Genomic DNA, 25,330 nt, shown 5'->3' on the forward strand with positions numbered 1-25,330 from the left:
AATTATATGAGTAACTCTATTTGACAATTTTTTTATGAAATGCAAAATAAACAATGATTTTTTTCTTTAAATAAGTAATCAGAAGTACTATTCTAGATCCAAACTATGATTTTCTACTACCTGTCAGGTGGAGGCAAGCTAGACTGGCCAATTTTTTACGTCATTGACCATTGGTTTTATCATTGAGCATTTACATCAAGCCCCACATTTAGTAGAGATTGACAAGTCAAAGATTATCTTACTAGATATTTTTTAAAACATGCATGAAGAAAACTTCCACATGTTTATTATTAAATGTTGAAATGCCCATTTCTAAATATTATTGAAAGCTTTGTTACGTGCACACACACACACACAAAAAAAAAAAAAAAGAGCCCTGATGATTATTAGAGAAAAAGAACCTTATTGAAGGATATAGGTGAGAGAAATCCTAACCTAATAAGTCTTTAGAGGAGGTAAGACAAATGAATCGATGAATCAAGATGAATCTATGGTTATGTTCCACATATCTGGCTTGTGTTGATTAAGTGTATGGAAATGATTCATCAGAAAAAATAATAATACTATAGGTTTAAGGAAAGTAGTGACATCAGTTTCAGAATATTGAGTTTGGGAAACTTGAAAGACATTGAGAAATGGAACTATTTTGGGATTTAATGTTAGAATGTGTCTATTCAGAGATTCTTAGCTATCTTGATTAGCTACAGCGACATAGTAATGTTTCACTGGTGTTGAATAAAGAGTCCTGTGCTGAATTCAGAATTCGTAATGAGTAAGGAGGCCTAAAGCAAATATGTATGTTCTCTCCAATCTGGTCATCCCTTGGCCTTCTTGGGGGCTTTGTTCCTAGACTCACTTTCCCTACCAAACTCCACAGATGTTCAAGTTCCTTAGGTGAAGTGTGTAGTATTTATATATAACTTTTGTGTATCCTCTCATATACTTTATGTTAATTTGCCGGTAATATAAATCACAATTACTTGTAATACCTAGTACAAGGCAAATGGTAAGTAAAGTGTCGCTATACTGTGTTTTATTTTTATTTATTTATTTATTTATTTTTGGAACTTTTCCCCAAATATGTTCAGTGAGCACAATGATGTAACATACTTGTAGCCAGGAGTCACTGAAATTTGCTGGCTGCCCTGGGCTGATGACATTGACAGCTGCTGAAGTCAGCCTGCTGATGGCAGTCTGGAGATGGAGGTCTGGGTGCTAGCCTGAAATCTGGGACTACTAGTATAAACAGGCACAAAGGCAGGTCCCCATGTTCAGGTCTGGAATATAGAGCTGTGGGTATGCACAATTCTGAGTTTTCATGGGGTGGACCAGTGTTGGTGTTGAAGGTGAGAGCTTGTATTTACATCACAATGACAAAGGTTAACAGATCTTCCTGTGTTGCCAGGGCTTGAGGGAGCTAGGAATGTGGATAATGCAACGCCCTCCTCTCTCTCCTCTGCAGTGCATGTTTTCTTATTATTGGGAAGTCTTCTTATTATTGGGTGCCTTCATCTCCAGCCTGGTTTCCTGTCGCTGTGTTCTGCACAGCAAGGCATCAGTAAACCAAATGGGGGTGAGAATCAACTGGGAAATTAAAAGTCTGAAAGAATATTTATAAATAAACACAAAAGATATGGACAATGCAGGAAGTGAGAGGCTGTAGGGAAATTGGCTTGATTGCAGACTTACCACTTGATCAGTAATTTTTCCTCCTTTAGATAGCTGGCACCTTAAGGCTATTTGAGTGCACTGGTATCTCTTTCAACCTCCCGGGGCATTGCATTTGAACCTAGGGTTGTCTGAACCAATAAATTCCACTCTCTTTGAGCAGGATGTTTCCAAGGCAAGTGAACAGCTCAGACAGGTGAGATGACACTGATAGTTCTTTGAGGCTACACCTCTGCTATGGCTCAGACAAGTCCACTATTCATTCATGGCTCCCAACAGTTTCCTTGCTTTTTCTGAAGGTATTTTTCTGCATGGATTGTGGTTTAAATTGATGGTATTGACAGGAGGGATGATCACTGAAGCATCAATCCCTATCTATTACTCCACTCCTCTACTCAGTGCAGTTCTTTAAAGGTCAAATATACTACAATGTGTATAGAAAGTTTAAGTAGAGGACTGGATGACGATGACACTATCTGCAAAAATAAAATACTGGTTGTGATTTTCATATCAGAGATATAGCATGTAGAAAGAGTCTGTAACTAAACAAAAAGAAATCACTTTGCAATGATTAAATTTAATTCACACTGGTGACTTAGAAGTGAGTTGTATCTTTTAAGGGATAATGTAGAAACTGGCATTGAAAAACTGAGTGTTTTTATATAGGAAATGAGAAGAAAGAAACACAGAGAAGACTCCAACATTAGGAAAACCTAATATGTCTCCAAAAAATATTTTTAGCCAACAACATATTCAAGACAGACGACAAACTACACAATATAAACGTTTTTGTAGGCATTTATATTAAACTTTAACACCGAATAAGAAAGGACTCTCTTCTGATTCAACAGTATCTGAAATAATCATGGAAAACTGTCATACATTAGCTGCAAAGGGATTCCGATATAGCAAACAACATAAACTGAATTTTGTTTAGAAAAAAATAAAAATTTAAAAACAGAACTTCTGGAATCATTCCAGTTACACATGTAAAAACAAACTGCATAACCCTTCTGAACCTAAAAGAAATAAGAGGGGAATAAAAAAATAATATTTAGAATATTAAAAATATGTGGAATGCCACTAACCCACTGTTCATTAAAAATGTATGCATATTTCTGATTTCTGAACTATAGATTTCTGGACTTCTTAGATTTTATAGTTAAGAAATCTAGGAAGGAATGGAAAAAATGACTAACAAGAAAGAAGAAAAACTAAAAGAGAAAATAGTAAACAAGGAAATATGAAAGTAAATAATATCTAAATTAAATTGTTATTTATTTTGTCTTAATTGAAAGAAACTGTTTTTGGCAGAAATGGTTACTCATTAAGGAAGAATTTATTGAGCAATATTACGTATCATTCTCTTAGATTTGTAAAATAGTAGATGAAATATTGATCTAAATGTATGTTATATAAAATAGTGAAGACTGCAAAAGACACATTTCAGGAAGAAGGAAGATGAAGAAATAAGACACAATACGGTAAATTTCAATGATCTTAATGTATTGAAGGGACCATAATCAATACGGGAAACCTAGGGTGGTAACTAAGTGAACAATAAAGGAGAGTCTTCCAAACAGGAGAAACAAATGCAAGAAAATCATGGTAGGAATATTTTGTGCTAAGATCTGTGTAGGTACTATGGTGACTATTATCTTTATTTCAAAATGTCAAAAACAAAACAATAACAACAAAAAAAACACCTCTTAATAAAATAGTACCTTTCTTTCTCAGAACTGATGATTGGAGCACATTAAAAATTAGTTTCATTTTTGTCACTTAAAAGTTTAATGTGAAATATTCACTTTATCCATGCACTATTTTTTTCTGAACACTCTATTCATTGCTTCTTTTACATCTTTGTTTCTTAAACTATAGATGATGGGATTCAGCATGGGAATAACAATGGTGTAAAATATTGACACTATCATGTCATGCTCCAGAGCATAGCTAGAACTTGGTCTCATATACATGAAGAGAATGGTCCCGTAATAAATGGACACTCCAGTAAGGTGGGGGCCACAGGTGGAGAACACTTTCTTCCTCCCTTCAGCAGAATGCATCTTCAGAATGGCCAACAGGATGAAGCTGTAGGACACCAGGACAATCATGATAGTGACTATCTCAATGGAGCTCACAAAGATGAAAAGCAAGAGCTCATTTATGTGAGTGTCAGCACAAGAAAGGGCAAGTAGAGGAGGAATGTCACAGAATATATGTCTAATTTCATTGGACCCACAGAATGACAGGCTAAAAGTGGCCACTGTGTGTATACTAGCATGCAGCATTCCTCCGATGTAGGGTGCAATGATGAGTGGCACATAGACCCTGGGTGACATGCTCACTGAATACAGAAGTGGGTTGTAGATGGCCACATATCGATCATAAGCCATTGCTGCCAAGAGAAAGCACTCTGTGGTTCCAAAACTAACAGCAAGAAACATCTGTGCTGCACATCCAAGAGATGAAATGACTTTTGTCTTTGAAATAAAGTCTATTAACGTTTTTGGAGTAATAACAGTAGAAAAGCAGGCATCCGAGAATGATAAAGCACTCAGAAAATAGTACATTGGATTGTGGAGTCGGGAATCCCCAGAGACCAATATAATCAATCCTAAATTACCTATGAGAGTGAAAAGGTAAATTGGAAGAAACAGGAAGAAGAGAATGACCTGCAGTTCATTGCTGTCTGTGAAGCCCTTGAGTACAAACATGGTAACTTCAGTGATATTCTTCATGCTGAAATCTCATAGTACAAACTTGAAGATATTCAGGAGTTTATAGTTTATGCTGCTATGAAAATAATGAACAATATTATAAGTCAAGGGGAAATAAACTATATTGATATATTATCTCCTGGGCATAATAAGCAAGCAGAGGTTGAGGAGACAATTACAAGACAGTAGGCCAAGGGTGGAGTACTCATGCATGATCAGCTGCAAGGTACTGGTGGGATCCCTGACTCAACACATGCCATTCCTAAAGCCTTAGCAGATTTAGTATTAAATCATATTGAAACACAAAGTGAACAAAAAAATAAATTAAAAAAATTTCTTCTAACATCCAATCCCACACGTGTTCACATCATACGAAAAATAACTTCAGACTTCTAGATCTTTTAGTACTTGTGTAAAATGATTTGATATAATCTATGCTCTTTCATAATTAGAGCACTATAAATTCTATAACAATAAATAACAATAAAAATGGCATTAATAAAATTTTATTTAAAATAAATGTCTATATACAATATGCTGATTTGCATTGTTCTTATAAAGTAGCAACTGCTTGTATTCTGATGTTTTATGAGCTAGTTTTATAAACAAACAACAAACCAAAAAGCTATCTCCACTATGGCTTTTTGTGATGATTATTAGTAGAATTCATATTTTAGGGGAAGAAAGTTCATGAAAATTTTATGAAAGCATCTATTTTATTCAAATTTCTTTCTTAAATAATTGGCATTGTAATGTCTTTTTTTAAGTTAAGTTGTTGGTCATTTCATTTCTTTTGGAACTCTAAATTCTTTACATGCTCTATATTTTTGCACTCTTTCAAAACTCTGGTAAAAGTTAGTAGAATTATTCTGAAAAAAACATGAAATATGTGATTTTTGAAAGTTTTTATATTTTTTAGGCATTGTTTGTAGATTCATTACATGAAATAATAGCAATGTAACTATTCATTAAGGTGCAATTAAAATATTTCAAAAATAATCTTAATTGAATTTAAGTTAAGGAATAATTTTATAGCAAGATATAAAAATTAAAATTTAAGAGCAAATGTTGGGATGAAACAATAATTGAAATAAATCTGTCTTCATTAGTTTTATTGTTAAACAATATGTCGAAGAGTTACCTATATGTAAGTTCAATTTCTAGTTGTCCATAAGTTTCAACCACTTGCATGATCAATTGTATTACAATACGTATTGATTCATTTTATTTATTTGTTTATTTTTATGTCCCCCAAACAACAGGAAATTTGAATCAGTTCTGGAGACACATGACCTGCTGCAAATGATGACCTATTAGCTACTTAGAGTCACCAATATAAGTCAAATTCCAATTCCAATAGATTGACATCAATTCCATTAGTAAGAGAAGGAGATATTTAGGGAAAAAAATAGTAATAGATTAGATTAGTGATATATTGGAAAGAGTGACAGCATGGGAGGACACCACATATCAACAATCTTTTGGGACAGGTTACCAGGAATATGAAAAATAATTTCTAATAAAATATTTTTTTTACTGAATTGTTAGAAACAATAAGGCAGAGAAGTGAAAAACCACTCTTGGGTAAGATGGATGCCCTCCTCTTTACTCTGTCTTCTTCTGATTCCTTCATTACCTTCTTTCCTTTGTCCTTTCTGTCCTTCTTTTCTTCCTTCTTTGGTTTATTCTTACTTATGATTTTTAACTTTGATTTTTAACTATGATTTTGTGGAAAATTATTCTCTTTCTCAAGGCAGTACCATGATACTCTATTTCCAATAGGACAATAACATTAAAATATAGTGTCATCACAGTGTGCTTTCCTATATGCGATGCATAAATGTAATGTTTACCCTTCAGCAGAACAGAGAAAACCTCTCTTGTCATGAGAGTCTCCTCATTCAATATCCCCTTGTTTTCTTTCTCCTATCTGAATAACTTTCTACTCTCCATCCACATGGTTATATCCCTCAAGTGTCAAAGCTGCCAATTGTGCATACCCAAACTTTGCAAAGGAAGATTGAGTTTATCACTCATCATCTAAGAGATCCCCAAATACACATCAAATTCACAAAGATTGATCAGTCTTAGATTTTATAACCTTAAATATCTGAATGATAATATCACCACAATGGAGTAAAAGAATAAGTTGCAGACTGAAGAAAATAGGTATACTTATGCTTTAAATGACACACTAAAAATCCATAGGAAAATGGACATAATATACCTGTAGGCAACTCACATTAGAAGATCTCTCTATGGCCTATGTATATGTATTACTTTAGCAATGATCTGAAAAAATGGAAATGTAAGATGACAGAAAACTTTCCATAACACTTGAACCATAACAAAAATTTACCAAATGATGGTGAACCAATAAAGTAAACAAAACATTCCTACACTGCTGGTGGGAGTGTAGTTATAGCCATTTGGAGAAAAAAAAAAGAATTTAAATGTATAATAACTGTATATATCTACAAAATCAGGGAACAACATATACTCAAATGAATTAACCAGGAGAAAAATCAAAGGCATATATTTGAATGAAGAGAAATTTACAGGAAAAGACAGTAGTGTATCACATTAATAAATTTAGAATTTCTTTATTGCTGGGAGCCATTAGCCAAGTAGGTATGACAATTTCCTTCCTAATCAGGGTTTAGGGCTCTCCTTGGGTTTAGGGTGGTTCCAGGTTTAAGATTATTCCTGCTGGGAATAGGGTGTATCCTGCTGCCTGAGTTCCCCTTGAGTTCTCACGGGATTCAGACAGTATTTTTTGGGAGACAGAAGCCCAGTGGGGGTGGATTTTGGGCAGAGAACGTGGATTTCCCCAGAACGTGATTGTAGAAGGCTGGTGTGAGTTCAGGAATAAAGAGTTGCTGTTTGAATCTACAAGCTGTGTGGTGGCTCGTGATTTTGTGCCCAGCCAGACTGTGGCATTTGTGCCCAGCCAGACTGCAGCACTTTATCATTTATTTTGTTACTAATTTTCATTTGTTAATTACAACTTACATATTAACCACAAAATATAGATATACCCACCTCTGGGAAGGAAATAATTGTATAAAATCAGAACCGTATTCATTAGGAACCGAAAGAAATATGCGAAGAATTTCTAGTTTAAGAAATATTAATTTCTGTGGGAGAAATAAAAATAAATCAAAGATTATTTAACGTCAATACATAAATTATACCCTTATATGATATCCATTATAAAAATCATGATATTTAATTTAGAAAATGCATAGTTACATTTTTAATGTTTATAACCTCGTAAGGTTAATAGAAGTTCCTTAATTTTTTAAAAATTGATAATGTGCAAATACAAAAATGTTATTATACCAAATTTGAAACTTTTACAATTCAATTTTAGATTTCAATACAATGTCTCCCTCATGATTCATTCACTTTTGACAGTTGTACATTGCCTCTTCTTAGACCTCAACTCCCTTCGGTGGGTGACATCCCCACCCTCCTTCATCCCCAATGAAACAAAGCAAGACATGCTCCTTGACATATTTGGATATTTTAAAATATTCAGTGAAAGAAATATCAGAAATTACTACTAATTCTGAGTGGCTTCTGGATTATATAACTAGAAAAACAAAGTTAACAGAATTATTGTTTTTCTCATTAAAATAAAGTAAATGGTCCCATTATGTATATAAGGAAAATATGCTTTTATTTTTTTATTGGTTAATTCCTGCTTGTTCATAATTTGAATAAAGCCATCTTCTTCCATTTTGAAAATGAAAATGTGGTATATTTAGTACATTTTCATTTATCTGAACAAACATAAATTCAGCATTTTTAATTTTCTCTGTTGCTTTCCTTGATATGTTGATTTTGAAATCTTAGGTGGAGCTTTTTATAAATTAGATTTTAATAAATCTATTTTATTCACCTATGTAATAGGAAGAGATAAGGGCTTTTGGGCTCGAGATTTAGCTCAATGATAGAACACTTGCTTAGCATACCAGAGACCTCAGGATCCATCCTCCACAATAAACACATATACATACACACACACACACACACACAAACACACACAGGTTTCATACTACATATTTAATATATAAATGATTTATAGCAAAATAATATATTCAATCTTCATTTTTAGTGTTCCTAAAATATTCTGATAATGATCTGAACATTTCTCTTACCTGAACAAATAGCACATGCAGGTTTAATAACCTTAGGAATATGGTTTATTTAGAATGTTTATATCTACTTACTCAACTGTTGATGAAATACTCCCATAGGAGATGCTCCAATGGGAATGTGGTCCAATTTTCTTCTGGTTCAGAAGGCAATACAGTGCTTAATTAAATAATAAAGTGTAAAGGACTCTGGAAGAATACATTACTACAGACATTAATGCAGTAACTAGACTTTTTTTAAGCCTTTGGTTTAAAAGTTAGAAAAAAAGTAAAGTATTTCAATGTTAGACAAGAAATCTTAAGACATGAGACATAATCTTATAACATAGCTGGGATATTGGGAAGTAATTTAACTTTCCTGCTGCCCAGTTTGCTTATGTTGGCAATAGCAGACACTTTTTTATTTTTTTTTCTTTTCTTTTTGATACCAGAGATTGAACTCAGGGGCACTCGACCACTGAGCCACATCGCAAGCTCTATTTTGTATTTTATTTAGAGAAAGGGTCTCACTGAATTGATTAGTGTCTTGCTTTTGCTGAGACTGGCTTTAAACTTGCAATCCTTCTGCCTCTGCCTCCAGAGCCACTAGGATTTTAGGCATGTGACACTGCACCAGGCTTTGGCCACTTTATATTGTAACAAGTTAATAATTAGATGAGCTATGGTAATGTATAATCACAATATTTCTTGCAAAATTTGCAATCACTCAAATGCATTGTAATATTTTTATATTTGGATTATAAACTCTCCAGAAAACTGGACAGGACAACAAGGAAGTTAAATTATTATCCCAGAATAACAGCTACGTTATAAGATTACGTCTCGTGTCTTGATATTTCCTGTCTAACATTAAAATACTTTACATTTTTTCTGTTATAACTTTTTAACCAAAGGCTAAAAAAAGAGAACTCTAATTATTGCATAAATGTCTACATTAATGTGTCCTTCCAGAGTCCTTTACATTTTATTACTTAATTATTCATCATATTGTCTTTTGAACCAGAAGACAATTAGATCACATTCCCTCTGATGCATCTCCTGTGAAGTAGGAGTGCCAGTCTATAGCCTGCTTGAAAATGACACACACATGCAATAAACACAAGCCTGTGGACACCAGCACACTCATACTCACCTGCACTGCTAGAGATAAAATAAATGAGTTTAACATTGATAGGCCAAGAAAAATAAGATATTTTCTCTTTTTCATCTAATTTACAAATGTTTCTCATGACAGCCAATTTGGAATTGACAGTGGAATTTGGCATTTTGTATATGAGCAAATTAAATTTTAGAAGAGTGAAATTATTTGCATAATCCTTTACATATTTATAGTCACGGATGCATTTGAGGGTCCACTATTGAAGAGAGAAATGGAAAAAAAATACCAGGTATGATAAGCACATGAAGAGACGAGAATATGAAAAAAGTGATAAAAAAGTATAATGTGATGGGTTTGGACATCTTTTAGAGAGAATGTGGAGTGTACCTCTATGAAAAGTAGACAATGGAGCCAAATAATTAATGAAGCAATTAAGCATGACACTGAGCATGTTTTTTAGGAAGCCACCTCAAAGATAAACAAAGATTGCCACATATGTAAATACTCTGCTGAAAAAAGTGGATCAAAAGAAGAACACACAAATAAAACATTTTTAAAAATTTCAGTAAACCCAGAATCAGCCTTAGCACACTTCCCAAAAGATAAGACATATAAACAGCAAGTAAGGATAATGATTAGAAAATAGTACATTAAAATAAAAAAATAAAATATTTTTTGATAAAATTTTGATCTGGAGAATTTCCATTAACCACAGACTGAGGTTTATTTAAAGGCTGAGATACCTGAGACCAAAGAATCATTGGGATCAGTAGTTTTGCCTCAGAAAGAGAATGAATAGGCAAAGTCACAATTTAACAGAATGCATGACACATCAAACCCAGGCATATTCAAAAGCCACTGAACAAAGGAGAGGATAAATTACTGAGTGTGAATTTTAGCAAAATCAAGATGAAAAAAGGGAACAACCTTTATGTGCCCCAAGAAGCAGGTGAATGAACAACCCACACTCTCCCAGGCTTAATGTGTCCCACAGGAACTGAAGTGGTCCTTTAGATTTGAGGGTCTCAAAATATGTTGCACATACTAGTTAGTTACAGTAGGACATATGGTACAGAAGAACATTCTGAGAAGAACAAGTAAATGAGTAGGACAGACACACTACCAAGGACACTTTCAAGGAAATAAGGGGGGATGATCTGGAAAATATCTCTTGACATGTGATGGAAGCACCTAAGGTATGCACTGTGGTGGACCACTTTGAAAGGCAAGATCTGTTCAGATTTGGGGCTCAGGGAACTGCAGGTAGGATGCACTCATGGTCAAGCTTAGCTCTTAGAGTTAAAGAAGCAAAACAAACCATGATTTGTTTTCTTTAGATCAATAACTACAAGTAGCCAGTCATGGTGCTGCACACCTGTAGTCCCAGCAGTTCGGGAGGCTGAGGCAGGAGGATCATGAGTTCAAGACCAGACTGAGCAATTTAGTGAAAACCTTTCTTAAAAAATCAATTAATAATAATAATAATAAAAATAATAACAACAACAACAAGTGCTGGGGATGTAGCTCAGTGTAAAGCAGCCCTATGTGCAATCTTGAGTACCTACAATACCACCCCTCAAAAAAGCTCAAGTAATAAAATAGAGTTCTGGGACCAAAACTAGGGCTTTCCTCCATATATTATTAAAGTATATCCATACACTTTATCCAGAAAAGATAATGTGATGATAAAAATTTGGTGTTAGTTTCACAATATTGAGTTTGAGAGGGACTGAGGGACTTTGAGAAAGGGAGCCCATTTGGGAGGTAGATGTAAAACGTTCAGATTGCAAATAAAAATATGAATGTATCTGTAGTCAGATATTCTTAGTTACTTGGTTAGCTTAAGCATCTAATTCATGTTTCACAGTATTTACCATAAAAAGAGAGGTGTGCCGAAATTCAGAATGTCTAATAAGTAATGAAGTCTAATGCAAATTCACACACACAAACATACATAAGACCTCTACGAATTCTGTCCAACAGAATCTTCCCTTGGCATTCATAGGGGTTTGGTTTCAAGATCTACTATCAATACTAAATACCTAAGTCACGTACATAAAATAGTGCAGTATTCACATACAACCGATGTTCAAATTCCCACATACTTTAAATCATCCCTTATATTACTTTTGATTATTTACAATGTCTAATAAAATGTAAATGGTATATTGCATTTTATATTTATTTTTATTATCACATCATTCTTATTTATTTATCTTTCCCACATATTTTTAACGTGTGGTTGGTTGAGTCCACTGACCTGGAAATGTGTGTACAATGAGATGAAGTGCTGGTTTCTCCTATCCATGCATATCTATGACAAAGTTTAATTTATGAATGGGGCACAGGAATTGATGAACAATAATAACTAGCAATAAAATAGAGCTGTTTCTGTGAAAATACCTTTACCATGTACCCTCTTTTCCTTACACTCAGTGAATAGTTGAAACCTTAGCAAGTGAAACTGCTGGTCAGAGCAGAGGCTACTGTACAGAATTCATTATGCCAAAAATTACTTGGTCAGATGAAAAAATTCAAATTTCTAACATCCAAAAGTGAGAGCATGGGTATATAAAATACAGATTTATGTTTTAATGTATGATTTGAGAATATCACTCAGAAAGCATCTTGTCATATTCTAAAGACTTTCAGGCAAACTGTTTTGTGTTTTAGAAAGCTTGGTTATGACAATAACAGCAATTACTTATATTTTGGCACATAAAGTGCTATTGAAGTTATATGTAACCAATATATTTAACAATGGAATTATTCTGGAAGAAACTATTAAACAGAAATAATAAAAAATTCACTTAACATTTTATTATATTTATATAAATTTAAATGTCAAGCACTAGGAATAAAATGGATTTTAACTAACAGATATATTTTATCATAAATTATTATTTAAAACCATTTAACTAGTATTATATGATAGATATAAACATTCTTTTTGCAAACTCAAAATTGTATTCACTACATATTGCAAAAGTGGTATTTAACAAAATCTGTGTTTGCTCTCATTTCAGTTCTGGGCATAATGATGACTCTGGCTTGGGCTTTTAATGCTGAAGTGACCATAAGATGATTGTCAAATGAAACAATGTGATATGGTGTTCTAAACACTATTTTGTTAAAAAATAAAACCATTATCATTTTCAAATTTCTTGACTGTTTTATGGAAATTTCCTTAAGTCTGATATTTCATGGATTCTAATTTACTCTAATACAATAAAATACCTTTGCATTATTACTTTGTTATTTCTGTAAAACTGACAGCTATAGAATTGCCATAAAAAAAGAAACATTTCTGTGCCTATTAAAATGTTTAAATCAAATAGTCCAATTTTCAAGAGTTTTAGGTAAAAAAAATAGCATGTATAGTACACACATACAATTCTACTTATTACTGTAAAGTATGAAAGAGGTCTGCATAAAAGTGTACAGGTACAGTGTGTTTAAATTCCAGTTCACATATTTGATGTTATTGGCTCTCTGGTATTCTTTCCAGTCCCTTAATCCTTGGTTTCCTCATCTGTAAAATGGTTCAGTCTAGAGGGTTCTAAATATGAAAGGGAAGATTGAGCTTCCACTCTGTAACTAATTCTTCTCAAGGTGGTGTGTGTGTGTGTGTGTGTGTGTGCGCACACGTTTATCAGGTATTGTGCTATTGTCCATGTTCTGGGTTCCTCTATATTTAATTCATAGGAAATTATCTCAATTTGTTAGATAGAAAATTAAATTATTAGAACCATTACCAAAGTGACAGAAAATTGTTTCTAATTGAAGACACAAGATACACAAAGAAGTTTTTTAGAGGTTTCTTTATGTGACTAAATATAGAAATTGCCAAAAATAGGGCTCATTAATACTCTCTCCAAGGCTTCTGCACTGCAGGAAGGAGAGGATAGAAAAACTGCCTTTGCAGAGTGAACAGTTCTTCTTTTTTTTTTTTTTTTTCCAGGAACAAGAGAAGCCTACTTCTAACTGCACAAAAAAAGCACTATATGAAACTTCTTTGTCTCTAATTTGTTCCATTAGAAGCCTATTTTTCCCATTTTTTTTCCTCCTGTCTCCCTTTTCCCTATTATATTGGGTATAGAAACCTCTGTCGTTAATTATTGATCTAGTTGCATCTCAATAAGCTTCACTTTTTCTTCTGTTAATCTTTCTTTCACCAGTTTACTTCACAGGCCTTTCAATGGTAAACCAAAGAGATTAAAGGAAAACACTTCCATGTAAACCCGTGTATATATGTTTACATGGATGCATGTGACAGGTGTGCATGTATGTTCCTAAAAGCAATAATGCATCTTTGCACAAAAGCTGATTCAGATTACTTTCCTTTCCCTCCACAAGTTGTAGGTATTGTTTTTACTGCCTGCAGGTTCAATAAATATTCCTTAAAACATCCTTGAAAACTCATATTCAATGGGAAAATATTTTTCTCTTAATTATTCTTGTCATGGCTTCTTTGGCTTCTCTGTTTCTTATGCTGTATATTAGAAGATTTAGTATTGGCCACAAAAGAGTATAAAACACAGACAGAATTTTCTGTCTGTCCTGCGGGTAGTGAGCGCTGGTTCCCAGGTAGGTAGACATCATTGTTCCGTAGAAGAGAGTTACCACGGTCAGGTGGGAGGCACAGGTGGATAAGGCTTTGTACCTACCCCTGGAGGAGTTCATTCTCAGGACCACGATAAGAATTCCCAGGTAGGAGCTAGCTACCAACAAAAAGGTTGTCACTGAGGTCGCTCCAGAGAGGACAAGGAATAAAAGCTCATTGTGGTGGCTGTCAGAACAAGAGAGTCGGAAGAGTAAAGGAATATCACAGAAATAATGGTCAATAACATTGGGCCCACAGAAAGACAGCCGGAGCAAGCTGCTCAGGTGGGTGAGTGAGTTGGCACAACCCAGCAGGTAAGAAGCAGTCACCAGGCAGATGCAGAATGTGAGGGTCATGAGACCTCTGTAATGCAGGGGGTGGCAAATGGCAAGGTATCGGTCATAGGCCATGGCAGCCAGAAGGAAGCATTCTGTGGTCAGGAAGAGGCTGACAAAGGAATACTGAAGGAGACAACCATGATAGGAGATGACTTTCTGTCCTGCAAAGTAGTTGAGCAACATTTTAGGAATAAAGACTGAGGAATAGCAAAAATCCAAGAAAGCCAAGTGGCTCAGGAAAAAGTATTTGGGAGAATGAAGCTGGGCACTGGACACAATTACCACTATAATCCAAATATTTCCTACCACAGTAACGACATAGATCAAGAGAAACAGCACAAAGAGGGCTGTATTCAGTTCCGGGTTATCGGTCATACCCAGGAGGATGAATTCAGTTATCACACTGACATTTCTGCCAGCCATTTATGTGGCTCTCCTACGAAGGATCTGCAAGGAACAAGAAAAGATGAAAAAAAAGAAATAACCAAAGAGCACAGCTTGAATATATGAGTTCAATCCATTAGCAGCTTTAGAAAACTGAGCATCTTTAATTTTGTGAAAATTATCCATGGTGAAATAAACTCTTGCAAGTGTGAAAAGTTGTCCTGATACAAACTTACAGGTGAATGCTCTGGAGGGTCTAAATTGGCCTAATGTAACACATAAGAACATGTGGAAAAATGACAATCCGCTTAGAAAGTCCTAGTAAGAATATTTGATAGAGAAAGTTCAAGAAATGGATCTGGAATATTCTAAATTCCAGAATAAAAGACAAGGACATTATCTTTTAAGGAAGAATGTCTTTTTTAATTTTTAATTTTTATTTTTTTAGTTGTTGATGGAACTTTGTTTTATTTACTTATATGTGGTGCTAAGAATCAAACCCAGTGCTTCATATATGCTAGGCAAGCACTCTGCCACTGAGCCCCAACCCCAGCCCCAGGAAGAATGCCTTTTAATAAAGAACAAAGTAATCCAATACAAAAATATTCCTCCATAGGTAACAGATTTCTGGGGAAATGTGAAAATTTGTTATACATGAGATTTGAACAAGTTAAAAAATAAAACAGAATATACATATATGTATAATGTACTATATATATATATATTTAATAGAGGATATTATATATATATTTAATAGAGGATATTATATATATATTTAATAGAGGATATTATATATAATAACCTCTATTAAAACTTAGAGGGTATCCAAAAAAAGGGAAGTGAGAGTCAAATCTATCTGTAATATAAAATAAAAACAGTCAAATATTTTCTAAGGTAATAAATTGTTTAGTTTTAAAGGATAACTTGTTCTGGAAAATAATTATTTCTAATGCCAAACAATATCTATCATTATCTCCTCTGATGCTTCATAGTATTTGTACTCCAAAGACTTGGATTTGTCTACATCAGATACTTTTTATAATGCTTAGATTTCTTCATTATTGTAGAATTGGAAATCTTCCTCAATATGTTTTAATCCCTAAAGTCGAAGTCTCAAATCTCATTTTAGAGACAATATCTATGCTTCCTACTTACCATATGCTTCCTACTCATCAGATGACACATGGATATGAGTTTTTATACAGGACATACTTGATCATTAATTTTATTTTAGACTTTTAGCATCTAGCTCACAATTTATGAAAAGTATGCTGCCAATATATAGTGTACTTATGAAGTAACTTTTAAATAGTGTTTAAAGGGAACACTCTTTACCTCAGAAGTTTTAGAGTACAAAATACGCCACTGTAGTTTGGAAGTTTTCAGTAAGTAAAAGACATGTTGAACGTTTTCCATGCAACCATCCAAAATACTTGAGAATGATGCACCCCTAACTTTGAATAAAGAATAACAAACACAAGGATTCAGATTTCCGCCTCTTAGTATCAGTGTGACTTTAAGTAAATTATGTAATAACAATTTAAAAACTTCAAGCAATGCTACAAGAAAGAGTTGATTATTTTCATTTTGTTGAAACTGTAAGTAATCTAAAAGAATGACTGGTTACATTTTACTGGAGTAGTCTGTATTTGAAACCAAACTATTAGACTCATCTATAAACTATCTTAAGAGAAATTGTGAGAATGACAGAAAAAAAGTGTAGAAACTGTCACGCATGGGCATAGAACTCTATAGAAGTACATTGCTCACACAAAGTAAAGCAAATGAAGAAAAGAGTGAATCGTGGTAAAATGCTAGGAGAGCATGTGTGCAGCCCTGGGCACAGTCCCAGAACTGCAAAGAAAAAATAAATTAAATTGAGAATGAGAAAATACAGACTATCTACTCACATACTTGACAAATGACTTTTTGCTTAAGCTAACTTTTAGAATTTTTTTTTTTTTTTTCGTTTTTGGTTTACTAGTGGTTAGCTAACTTTGGCTTGATTGCCCTTCTTTTAAAACAAAGTGCATTTGTGACTGTGAACTTCTTTTAATTTTAATGATTTCATAATTGTTTCTTTATAATAGTCACTTTCTTCTGGACTACTTTTCATGTTACAATTTTATTTTACTGTAAAATCAGATATGATACAGCAAACTGATATTTGCATCTAAAAAACAGTTCTGGTAAGAATGCCAATGAAATTGCTGCTCTATTTCTCAGATTTGGCAAAATCTAATAGATTGTAATGATCAGTCTTAGATATCAAGGTAGTTATTTAAGTATATTTTCTTGTGAGTCTCACAAAAATTAAGTATATGAAGCTTTATATATAGCTAATTGAGAAAATGTGGAATAAACCCACTCTCTATTTCAAGAAAGCCACCTGACAGGCAAAATTCCATTTTGAGTATTTGGTAATTGGAATGAATTTGAAACAGATGATTTTACTTCATATTGCATCACCTGCATGAATTGAAAACTCTCTTTTTGGAGATCAGAGAAAGCATTTATAAATCCTTTGTGAGAACACATGAGCAGGACACACGTACCTGGTGTGGAGAGGAATTCCTGTCCCTTTCCTCTTAATTTCCTGACGGTTGGGTTTATATTTGGCTTTGGGTCTATAGAGGATGGGATCCCCAGTGCTTTGTGAACACTGGGTTTCATTAAAACAGCCACAAATAGACATGAGGAAATTAAGGTACTAGCATTCTCCCCAAGGGTAGTCATTCATGTATTTAATGTTTTGTCAACTTTAGAGAGGAAATATCACAGATATTCTTGTCTTACTTATATAAGGCTCTACAGGGGAAAATAGAACTGTTAAAAATTCTATGTTTAAAATTTTCATTTATATCATTTAATGATATGTACATATTATGCATAATCTGGTATATATATTATTTTTAAAGCCCTAAAATTTATAAGTTGCTGAATATAAAAATTTACAAGCATATTATTATTGGAAGTGATTTTAGAAGATGCAAATCTATGTGTGGGGGATATATATTTCAATGTAATGCCACACAAAATAGCATAAGTAATTTTTACATAGAATTTCAAGTGTGTGTGTTTGTGTGCATGCATTCATGTGTATTGTCATGCAGTAGATTGCTTTCAATATTAGGGATAAATTAGGCAATTAAGATAACTGAATAAAATTAGGTTTAACATTTTGTCATTATATTGGTTGAATATGAAAGCAACTTTTGGAATGTTGAGTAAACAGGTAGTAGAATAGAATAAAAACATAAAAGGTGATGAATACAGGATGAAATGGTGGGCTATATATCATGCAAAGATATATATTAAGGGTAACTGAGAAACAAATATATGCCATATATAAAGAAACCAGCAAACACAACTGCATATGTACATGGTAGTGATAATTTGTAATGGTTTTAAAATGAAGCAGTAGTGAAAACAAATTGGTGAATATGGACAAAGATAAGATTATAATCAATTTAGTTAAAATGATTATTTCTTTTTCCTAGAAAACAATGTCAGGAAGAATTCTAATTGAGATGATTTCTTTATTAGGTGTCTAATATGTTCAATTATTTTCTTTAATCATTATAGTTTTATGATTGATTAACATTCTGATTGACCTTGCATATGGCTCAGGGTAATTAAATGAAGTGTCCAGGTTTGCACATGGAAACCTTTAGTCCCAGAGGGTTTTCTAACAAAAACTGAATGCTGAAGTGTCTACAAAAGAAGAAGATTATAGGAATTCTCAGACTTCAGAAGACATATCTAAACTGATATAAACTCTAAGAAGAGAGGTTGTCTCTCTTTAACTAAAAAAATGCCATTATTTTATTTATTCAGAGTATTTTTAGAGTGCCTATATCATATTATAGTTTGGAAGAAATTATATCATATTATAGTTTATATGATCATTAGATGTTCATGGTTTGGGGAGATGGAATTTAAAAACAGGTCACATTTGATCAAAGACAATGGAAAATTGTTATCATAGTTGTGAACAACATAATCACTCCATGTTGATGAAGCAAGCCCAAACTTTGAATCTTAGGAACATTAATTCACTGAACTGACTCTGGTTTCTGAGTAAGAATAAATATGACCAAGATATAAATGTAACCACAACAAGTCTAGATGGTACCAGCAAAGTATTTGTCTTTTTGAGGTAGCTGAATTCCCAAACACAAACTTCAAGGTTACACAACAGGATAAAAACTTAACACATATTTGACAGACATTCCCTGAGAACCTAAAGGAAATTCATGTAAAATGAATATCTGCTGTGCCCTGATTCCTCCAATTGTTTATATTGAGTAATAACCAATTTGTGACATGGAGCGAAGGGACTGTGTCTATAAGTGTGCATTCTCAGATCATTTTTCCTAATGTTTTGCTTATCAGTCAACAGAGTTGCATCAGGTATGTCTTTCATGAAGCTCTCATTTATTTTCTATCAGTTAATTCTACCAAGTATCTGAGAATATTTGGAATATGCTGTAGTAAATTTCACTTAATTAAATAATAGACCTGTAACATAAATTATACTAAACTTTATTTTAAGTATAGAAAAATGTTAATTATTTTCAGGTTACATTACAAAAATCTGCCACCAGCCTCCTAAATTTCCATCAGAATTCTATGACTGTGATTTTTGCCTCTTTTTTTTATCATGGAAATGCCTAGGTTTTGTTTATAGTATATTATGTAATTATTGATTAGCAGGAGTTATAGGTTGGTATGAGACAAAAATGACATTTTTTTCCATAAAATATTACCTCCTCTCACACATTACACTTAGGGAGTTATATCATTTTATGTGCATTCTTGGAAACTATCCTCTTCCTTTTTAAGTTGTGTATTGAAAAAAAAAATTATAAGCATTTCAATTTGTTGTTCTTATCTTCAATTATCTTGTTTGTATAATGTTCTTCATGTTTAATCCTTTTAGATATAATTTATTGAATGCTCCTGAAATATTGTGAAGGGGTACATACAATTTGGTTTATATACTATTAATATTAGTTTATTTTTTCATTTGTCTGAAAGACAAAATTCATATAAATGCACTTATATGAAAATCTCATATATATAAATATCAAATATATATGCACCTTTGGGACCTAAATAATATATTCAAAGGTCCTGAAAATTTTGAAGGATTGTGTAGTGTCATTGGTAGTATTATTAACATTTCATTCTGATAATTTAATTTTCAGATCAATATCTTTGCACAGTTTATCTAATATAGCATATTTTCAATATGCTACCATTGTTTTTACTTACATAGATATTGGTAATATTTACTTAAATAAAGTGGCTGTTTCTGAAAAGAAAAAAATAAAAATTTAGTCTCACCTTCCCCATGCAAATGTTAATTAATATTTAGTGAGTCTAAATTATGACTGTATGGGACTTGATCCATTTCCCTCCAGTTGTTTCAAATTTAAAAGAGACTGGAAAATGTTAATACCATTTTATTTTCAAATAAAATTTTCTCTAGGATATTGCATTTTTTTTTTCTGAGATAGGATCATTTACAGTAATTTGAGATAAGATCACTATGGAACAATCAGTACATGTGGGCTTGGTTTTATGGTGATGCACTTGCATTAAATTTGAGTGGGAAAAAAAAAAAAAAAACTGAATTTACAGATTTTCCCTACCTGGATACTTCGTCTAAAAAGGATGCTGGAAGATACCTAAAAAAATGCAGGGATAAATCTGATTACTACAGGTTCCAAATTGGCCTTGAAGTCATTCTTTTAAAACACAAAGTAAGTCAGGCTTGGTGGTGCATGCCTATTATCCCAGTGGGTTGGAGACTGAGGCAGGAGGATTTCGAGTTCAAAGCTAGCCTCAGCAAAGGCAAGGCACTAAGCAATTCAGTGAGACCCTGTCTCTAAATAAAGTCCGGAGATGTTGCTCAGTGATCAAGTGCCCTTTAATTCAATCCCTGGTACCCCCGCACCAATAAAGAAATAAATAAAATAAAACACAAAGTAAAATTCTTCAGAGCAAGAACTTAAACTGATATTAATGATCTTTTTATGTAGAATGGTAATGGCTAGAATGGTAAGTGAACTCTGGCATGCTGTCATGTTGAATTTCAGGGATAGGAGCGAAAAAATTGTTCAGATTAACCACTGTGAATGGAAAGTTGGTTGAGGATCAACAGATTCTTTTCCTGAGCATTCTTAAAGTGTTCACATTTATTTAAAAGAATACTAGACACATTTATTTAAAAGAATACTAGACTTTTAATTGTTGAAACAAATACCTTTTCATTTTCCAGGTAATGCAAGCATAAATATATGTGTATGTGTGAATATATACATGGTAACGGGGTTTGAACACAGAGGTCCTTTACTATGAGCTACATAATCAGTACTTTTTTATTTTTTATCTTAAGGCAGGATCTAATTTGGTTAGGGACTCACTAAATTGCTGAGGTTAGCCTCAAATTTACAATCCTCTGTCTTAGCTTCCCAAGCTGCCAGGATTGCAGGCATGTGTCATGGTGCTAGACTCAATATTTTATGTATTAAAAATATTTTAATTTTTTTATACTAAATAGAAGGATCAAAAGATCTATTGTTATATTATTCATAAATTTTATGTTTGTCTCCTTGATGTTAATTGAATGATTATATTTTATATATGTATCTTATAAGGTCCTTGCTTAGCATCTGGATGGCCATCTTAAGTGACATCAGCCATTTTAAGGAAACGGGTTCACTTTCCCACCCAAGGGAGTTTCTGAGAAAGGCTCACCACTCCCTCATACCAACCAAACCCTAAACCTACCTCAGTTCTTATTTCTGAGCGTCCCTCAAAAAAGTCCCAGAACTCAAGCCTATTTTGCCTCTGTCTCCTATAGAGAGATGGCCTTTGTCAGCTATGACACATAAACTCTGGTGTGCATCTTTGCCTGGTCTCCCTCTTTTCCTTCTCACTTACCCATATAACAAATGCATATATATTTACATCAATGTCTGCTCATATAAAGGAATGAAAATGCCATCAATTATCTAAGAAAACTACCCCCTAATCTTAGTCTAGTTTTAGGTTAGTTAACACAATAACTAGCCATATGTCCTAGGGCACATTGTTCTTCTAGAGCTCTTTGTATGGCTGTGATCCAACTGAATAAGCTATAGGTTTCCAGGGACTGCTGTCCTGAAGAGTGGCACAGATCATATCATGTTATGTACAGGTATGGATACGCCACAATGAAACTCAGAACTCTGTATGATTAAGATGCACCAATAAAAATCTTTACTGGCATTATTACAGAAAGCAGAGTTTTATTTCCTGGTTTTGGATTTGTGGTACGAAATTAAGGACAAAAACGTTTCATAGTTGTAGCCCTTTTTACAGCATCCTTCACTTCCTTGTTTCTTAAACTGTAAATCAGTGGGTTTAACATAGGAATCACCAGGGTGTAAAACACAGACACCACCTTTTCTTGCTCTAAGGAGTATTGGGAGCTTGGCTGAATGTAGCTGAAGCTTATGGAGCCATAGAAGAGGGTCACAGCTGTGAGATGCGAGGCACAGGTGGAGAAGGCTTTGCGTCTACCTGCCACTGAACGGATCCTCAGGATGGCAGCCACGATGAAGATGTAGGAGATCATCACGGTCAAGAAAGTGAGCATGGCAATAACACCAGAGAAGATTAAGAGCAGCAATTCATTCGTGGATGTGTCAGAACATGACAGCTTCAACAGGGGAGGAAGGTCACAGAAGAAGTGCCTGATGACATTTGGCCCACAGAAGGACAGCTTCACTAAGCCAATTGTGTGTGTCAGTGAGTTGATTAAGCCTCCCACACAGGACCCAAATACAAGCATGGTGCAGACTCCTTTAGTCATAGCCACTGTATAAAGTAACGGGTTCACAATGGCCACATAGCGATCATAAGCCATTGCTGCAAGCAGAAAGCCCTCAGTGGTAAGGAGGGACACAAACAAAAAATACTGCCCAATGCACGCAGAGAATGAGATGGTCTCCTGTTTAACAAAGAAGTTTAGCAGCATTTTGGGTGCAAAAACGGAAGAATAGCAGGCATCTACAAAGGACAGACAGCTGAGGAAATGATACATGGGTGTGTGGAGTTTGGGAGTTATTTGGATTAGAAAGAGCATTCCTAGATTGCCCACCAAAGAAATGGCATAGATCAACAGGAACAACACGAAGAGAAGCACCTTCAGCTCAGCGCGATCTGTTAGTCCCAAAAGGATGAATTCAGTCACCAAAGTAAAATTGACATAAGCCATGTGCTGCATTTCTTGATACCTGTCGATGATAGGGGATTGGAGTAAAGTAACAGATATGGTATGATATCCATACCTTTTGGAAATCCTAACTAGCTATGTGGCTTGAGTTAGTGACTCTCATCTCTGGTCGTTCTGCTTATATAAATAGAAAATTTTAACTAGAAAGTCTTTAGACTCTTTTAATTCTATCTATTCACCTCTTCCATAAAAAATGCCTTGATGAATAAAGGAATATTTCTGTCTCAGTGACAGAATGAATTTCAAATACTGGTCTTAATGTATATAACAAGCTAAAGCAATCTCATTATAAAGATATCTAAAGAAAAGTCTAGTTTTAAAAAGCATAAAAGGGCTAGGGATGTGGCTCAAGTGGTAGCGCGCTTTCCTGGCATGGGTGGGGCGCTGGGTTCGATCCTCAGCACCACATAAAAATAAAATAAAGATGTTGTGTCCACTGAAAAATTTTAAAAAATATATTTTAAAAATTCTCTCTCTCTCTCTCTCTCTCTCTCTCTCTCTCTCTCTCTCTCTCTTTAAAAAAAAAGCATAAAAAATTGTGGTTGAGAATCTAATCTATGGTCTCCTCAAAGCTCTCTTTTATACTGCTGGCTTTGACTTTCAGAGTAACTAATGTCCACTGATGTTTTCATAATTAGCCCTACTCCACATTTTTACCTCCTTCCCTCTCTTTCTTTCTTCAACTACTGTAACAGTGGTCCACATTACGCTTTGAATATAATCCTTGTTGTGTTGCCAATGCAATTTATTTTTAAAATGGAAAAGTTTCTTTCTCTTTCTCTCTCCCTGCTCCTCCCTAATCTCCCCACCTCCCTTTCTTCCCCATTTTAGGAAGAGTTATCTGTCCCTGAGTAAATCCAGACTTTGTGGATGGTACCAGAAGATCTCAGAAATGACTATCTCCCCGAATTAAGAAGTGCATTACAACCCAGACAGAGAACGAATGGAATATAGCCCCCTATTTCTGCTGATGGGCAGAAACAGCTTTTGGGACAAGAGTCCCCTGTGTCTCTCCTTTGCTAACAAAGGAATAAACCTCCCTTTCCCCTTTTTTCATTATTGGATTGGCATCAAGGACAAGGATTGAGGTTTCAGCACCAGTACTCCACATTTTTTAACAGGTGGATGTGACAAAAGGCAGAGACTCAGAGTCCAAAATCTCTGAAGTTATTTTAACTAGAAAGTCTTTATTGTCCTTAGATAATAGCCACAGGCACAGACTTCTGAGAACATCCATTTAGAATGGGGTGAGGGCATTTCCCAGCTGGAATATGAAACATGGTGAAAGCAATTTATAATTGACCTTTGAAATTCAATAGAAATACTGTAACTGAGGCTCAGGAAACAGAAGTCCTTGTATTATTCTGAGAAAAGAGCAAAATAAAACCACAGAATAAAGCAAACTTATCGAACACACAGAACCTTCTTTGTAATACTTAATTTTCTTCCCAAGTTGCAACATAATTCTTAGAGTATATAATCTTTTCCACAGGACCAATGCATATCATCTTTGAGGGGCACCACATTTGACTTGGAAAAAAGACAAAACAAATATATTTTCACATTTACATATAAATGTGGAAATATAAACAAGCACAAGATGTAAATCAATAGGGCATTTTAGAATAATATTTCTGGATTTTAACTAAGTTGGTTCAGACTTACCTGAAGTACCATGGGCTATTTTTTGGGGAAACCAAATGAAGAAGATGCTCATTCTTATTTTTTTTTTATGTCATATTCCTAAGAATTGTTCCCCAATGTCCTGCTGGATAAGCTGAATTGGTTGTCTATTTCCTTTCTCAGCCTTTAAAGTGCACTTTAATTTTTCTCACACATTCCTCTGCCTCATTCCAAAGAGGGTGTCTTATTTTCCTGACCTTTGTTTCAATCCTTAGGAATATGCTGTTACCTATGTTTATTAGTCAGTTTGTTTTAGTGATAAACTCTTCTTTGTTTGAAAATCATTTGCAGAACATGGAGAGTGCTACACAGAAAACACCTGTCCCTTGGACAGAGACAGGTCCAACACAGGTTGTGTCTCTGCTTGTGTTCAAGGTCAACCCCACAG

General features: G+C 34.1%; 3 protein-coding genes across 3 annotated transcripts; all 3 read right to left on the bottom strand.

Moving 5' to 3' along the window:
• Positions 1 to 3,488: 3,488 nt before the first annotated feature.
• Positions 3,489 to 4,409, bottom strand: LOC114079504 (olfactory receptor 5T18-like). Its single transcript, XM_027920729.2, has one exon. The coding sequence runs from the start codon at positions 4,407 to 4,409 to the stop codon at positions 3,489 to 3,491; it is 921 nt and encodes a 306-aa protein (XP_027776530.2).
• A 9,663-nt stretch (positions 4,410 to 14,072) lies between these two features.
• Positions 14,073 to 15,011, bottom strand: LOC114079492 (olfactory receptor 5J3-like). Its single transcript, XM_027920719.2, has one exon. It carries the CDS (start codon positions 15,009 to 15,011, stop codon positions 14,073 to 14,075), a length of 939 nt encoding a protein of 312 aa, XP_027776520.2.
• A 7,291-nt stretch (positions 15,012 to 22,302) lies between these two features.
• On the bottom strand, positions 22,303 to 23,241 carry LOC114079491 (olfactory receptor 5J3-like). The gene has a single exon (XM_027920718.2). It carries the CDS (start codon positions 23,239 to 23,241, stop codon positions 22,303 to 22,305), a length of 939 nt encoding a protein of 312 aa, XP_027776519.2.
• Positions 23,242 to 25,330: the final 2,089 nt, after the last annotated feature.

This window comes from Marmota flaviventris, chromosome 9 (assembly GCF_047511675.1).
Source record: "Marmota flaviventris isolate mMarFla1 chromosome 9, mMarFla1.hap1, whole genome shotgun sequence".
Taxonomy (NCBI): Eukaryota; Metazoa; Chordata; class Mammalia; order Rodentia; family Sciuridae; genus Marmota; species Marmota flaviventris.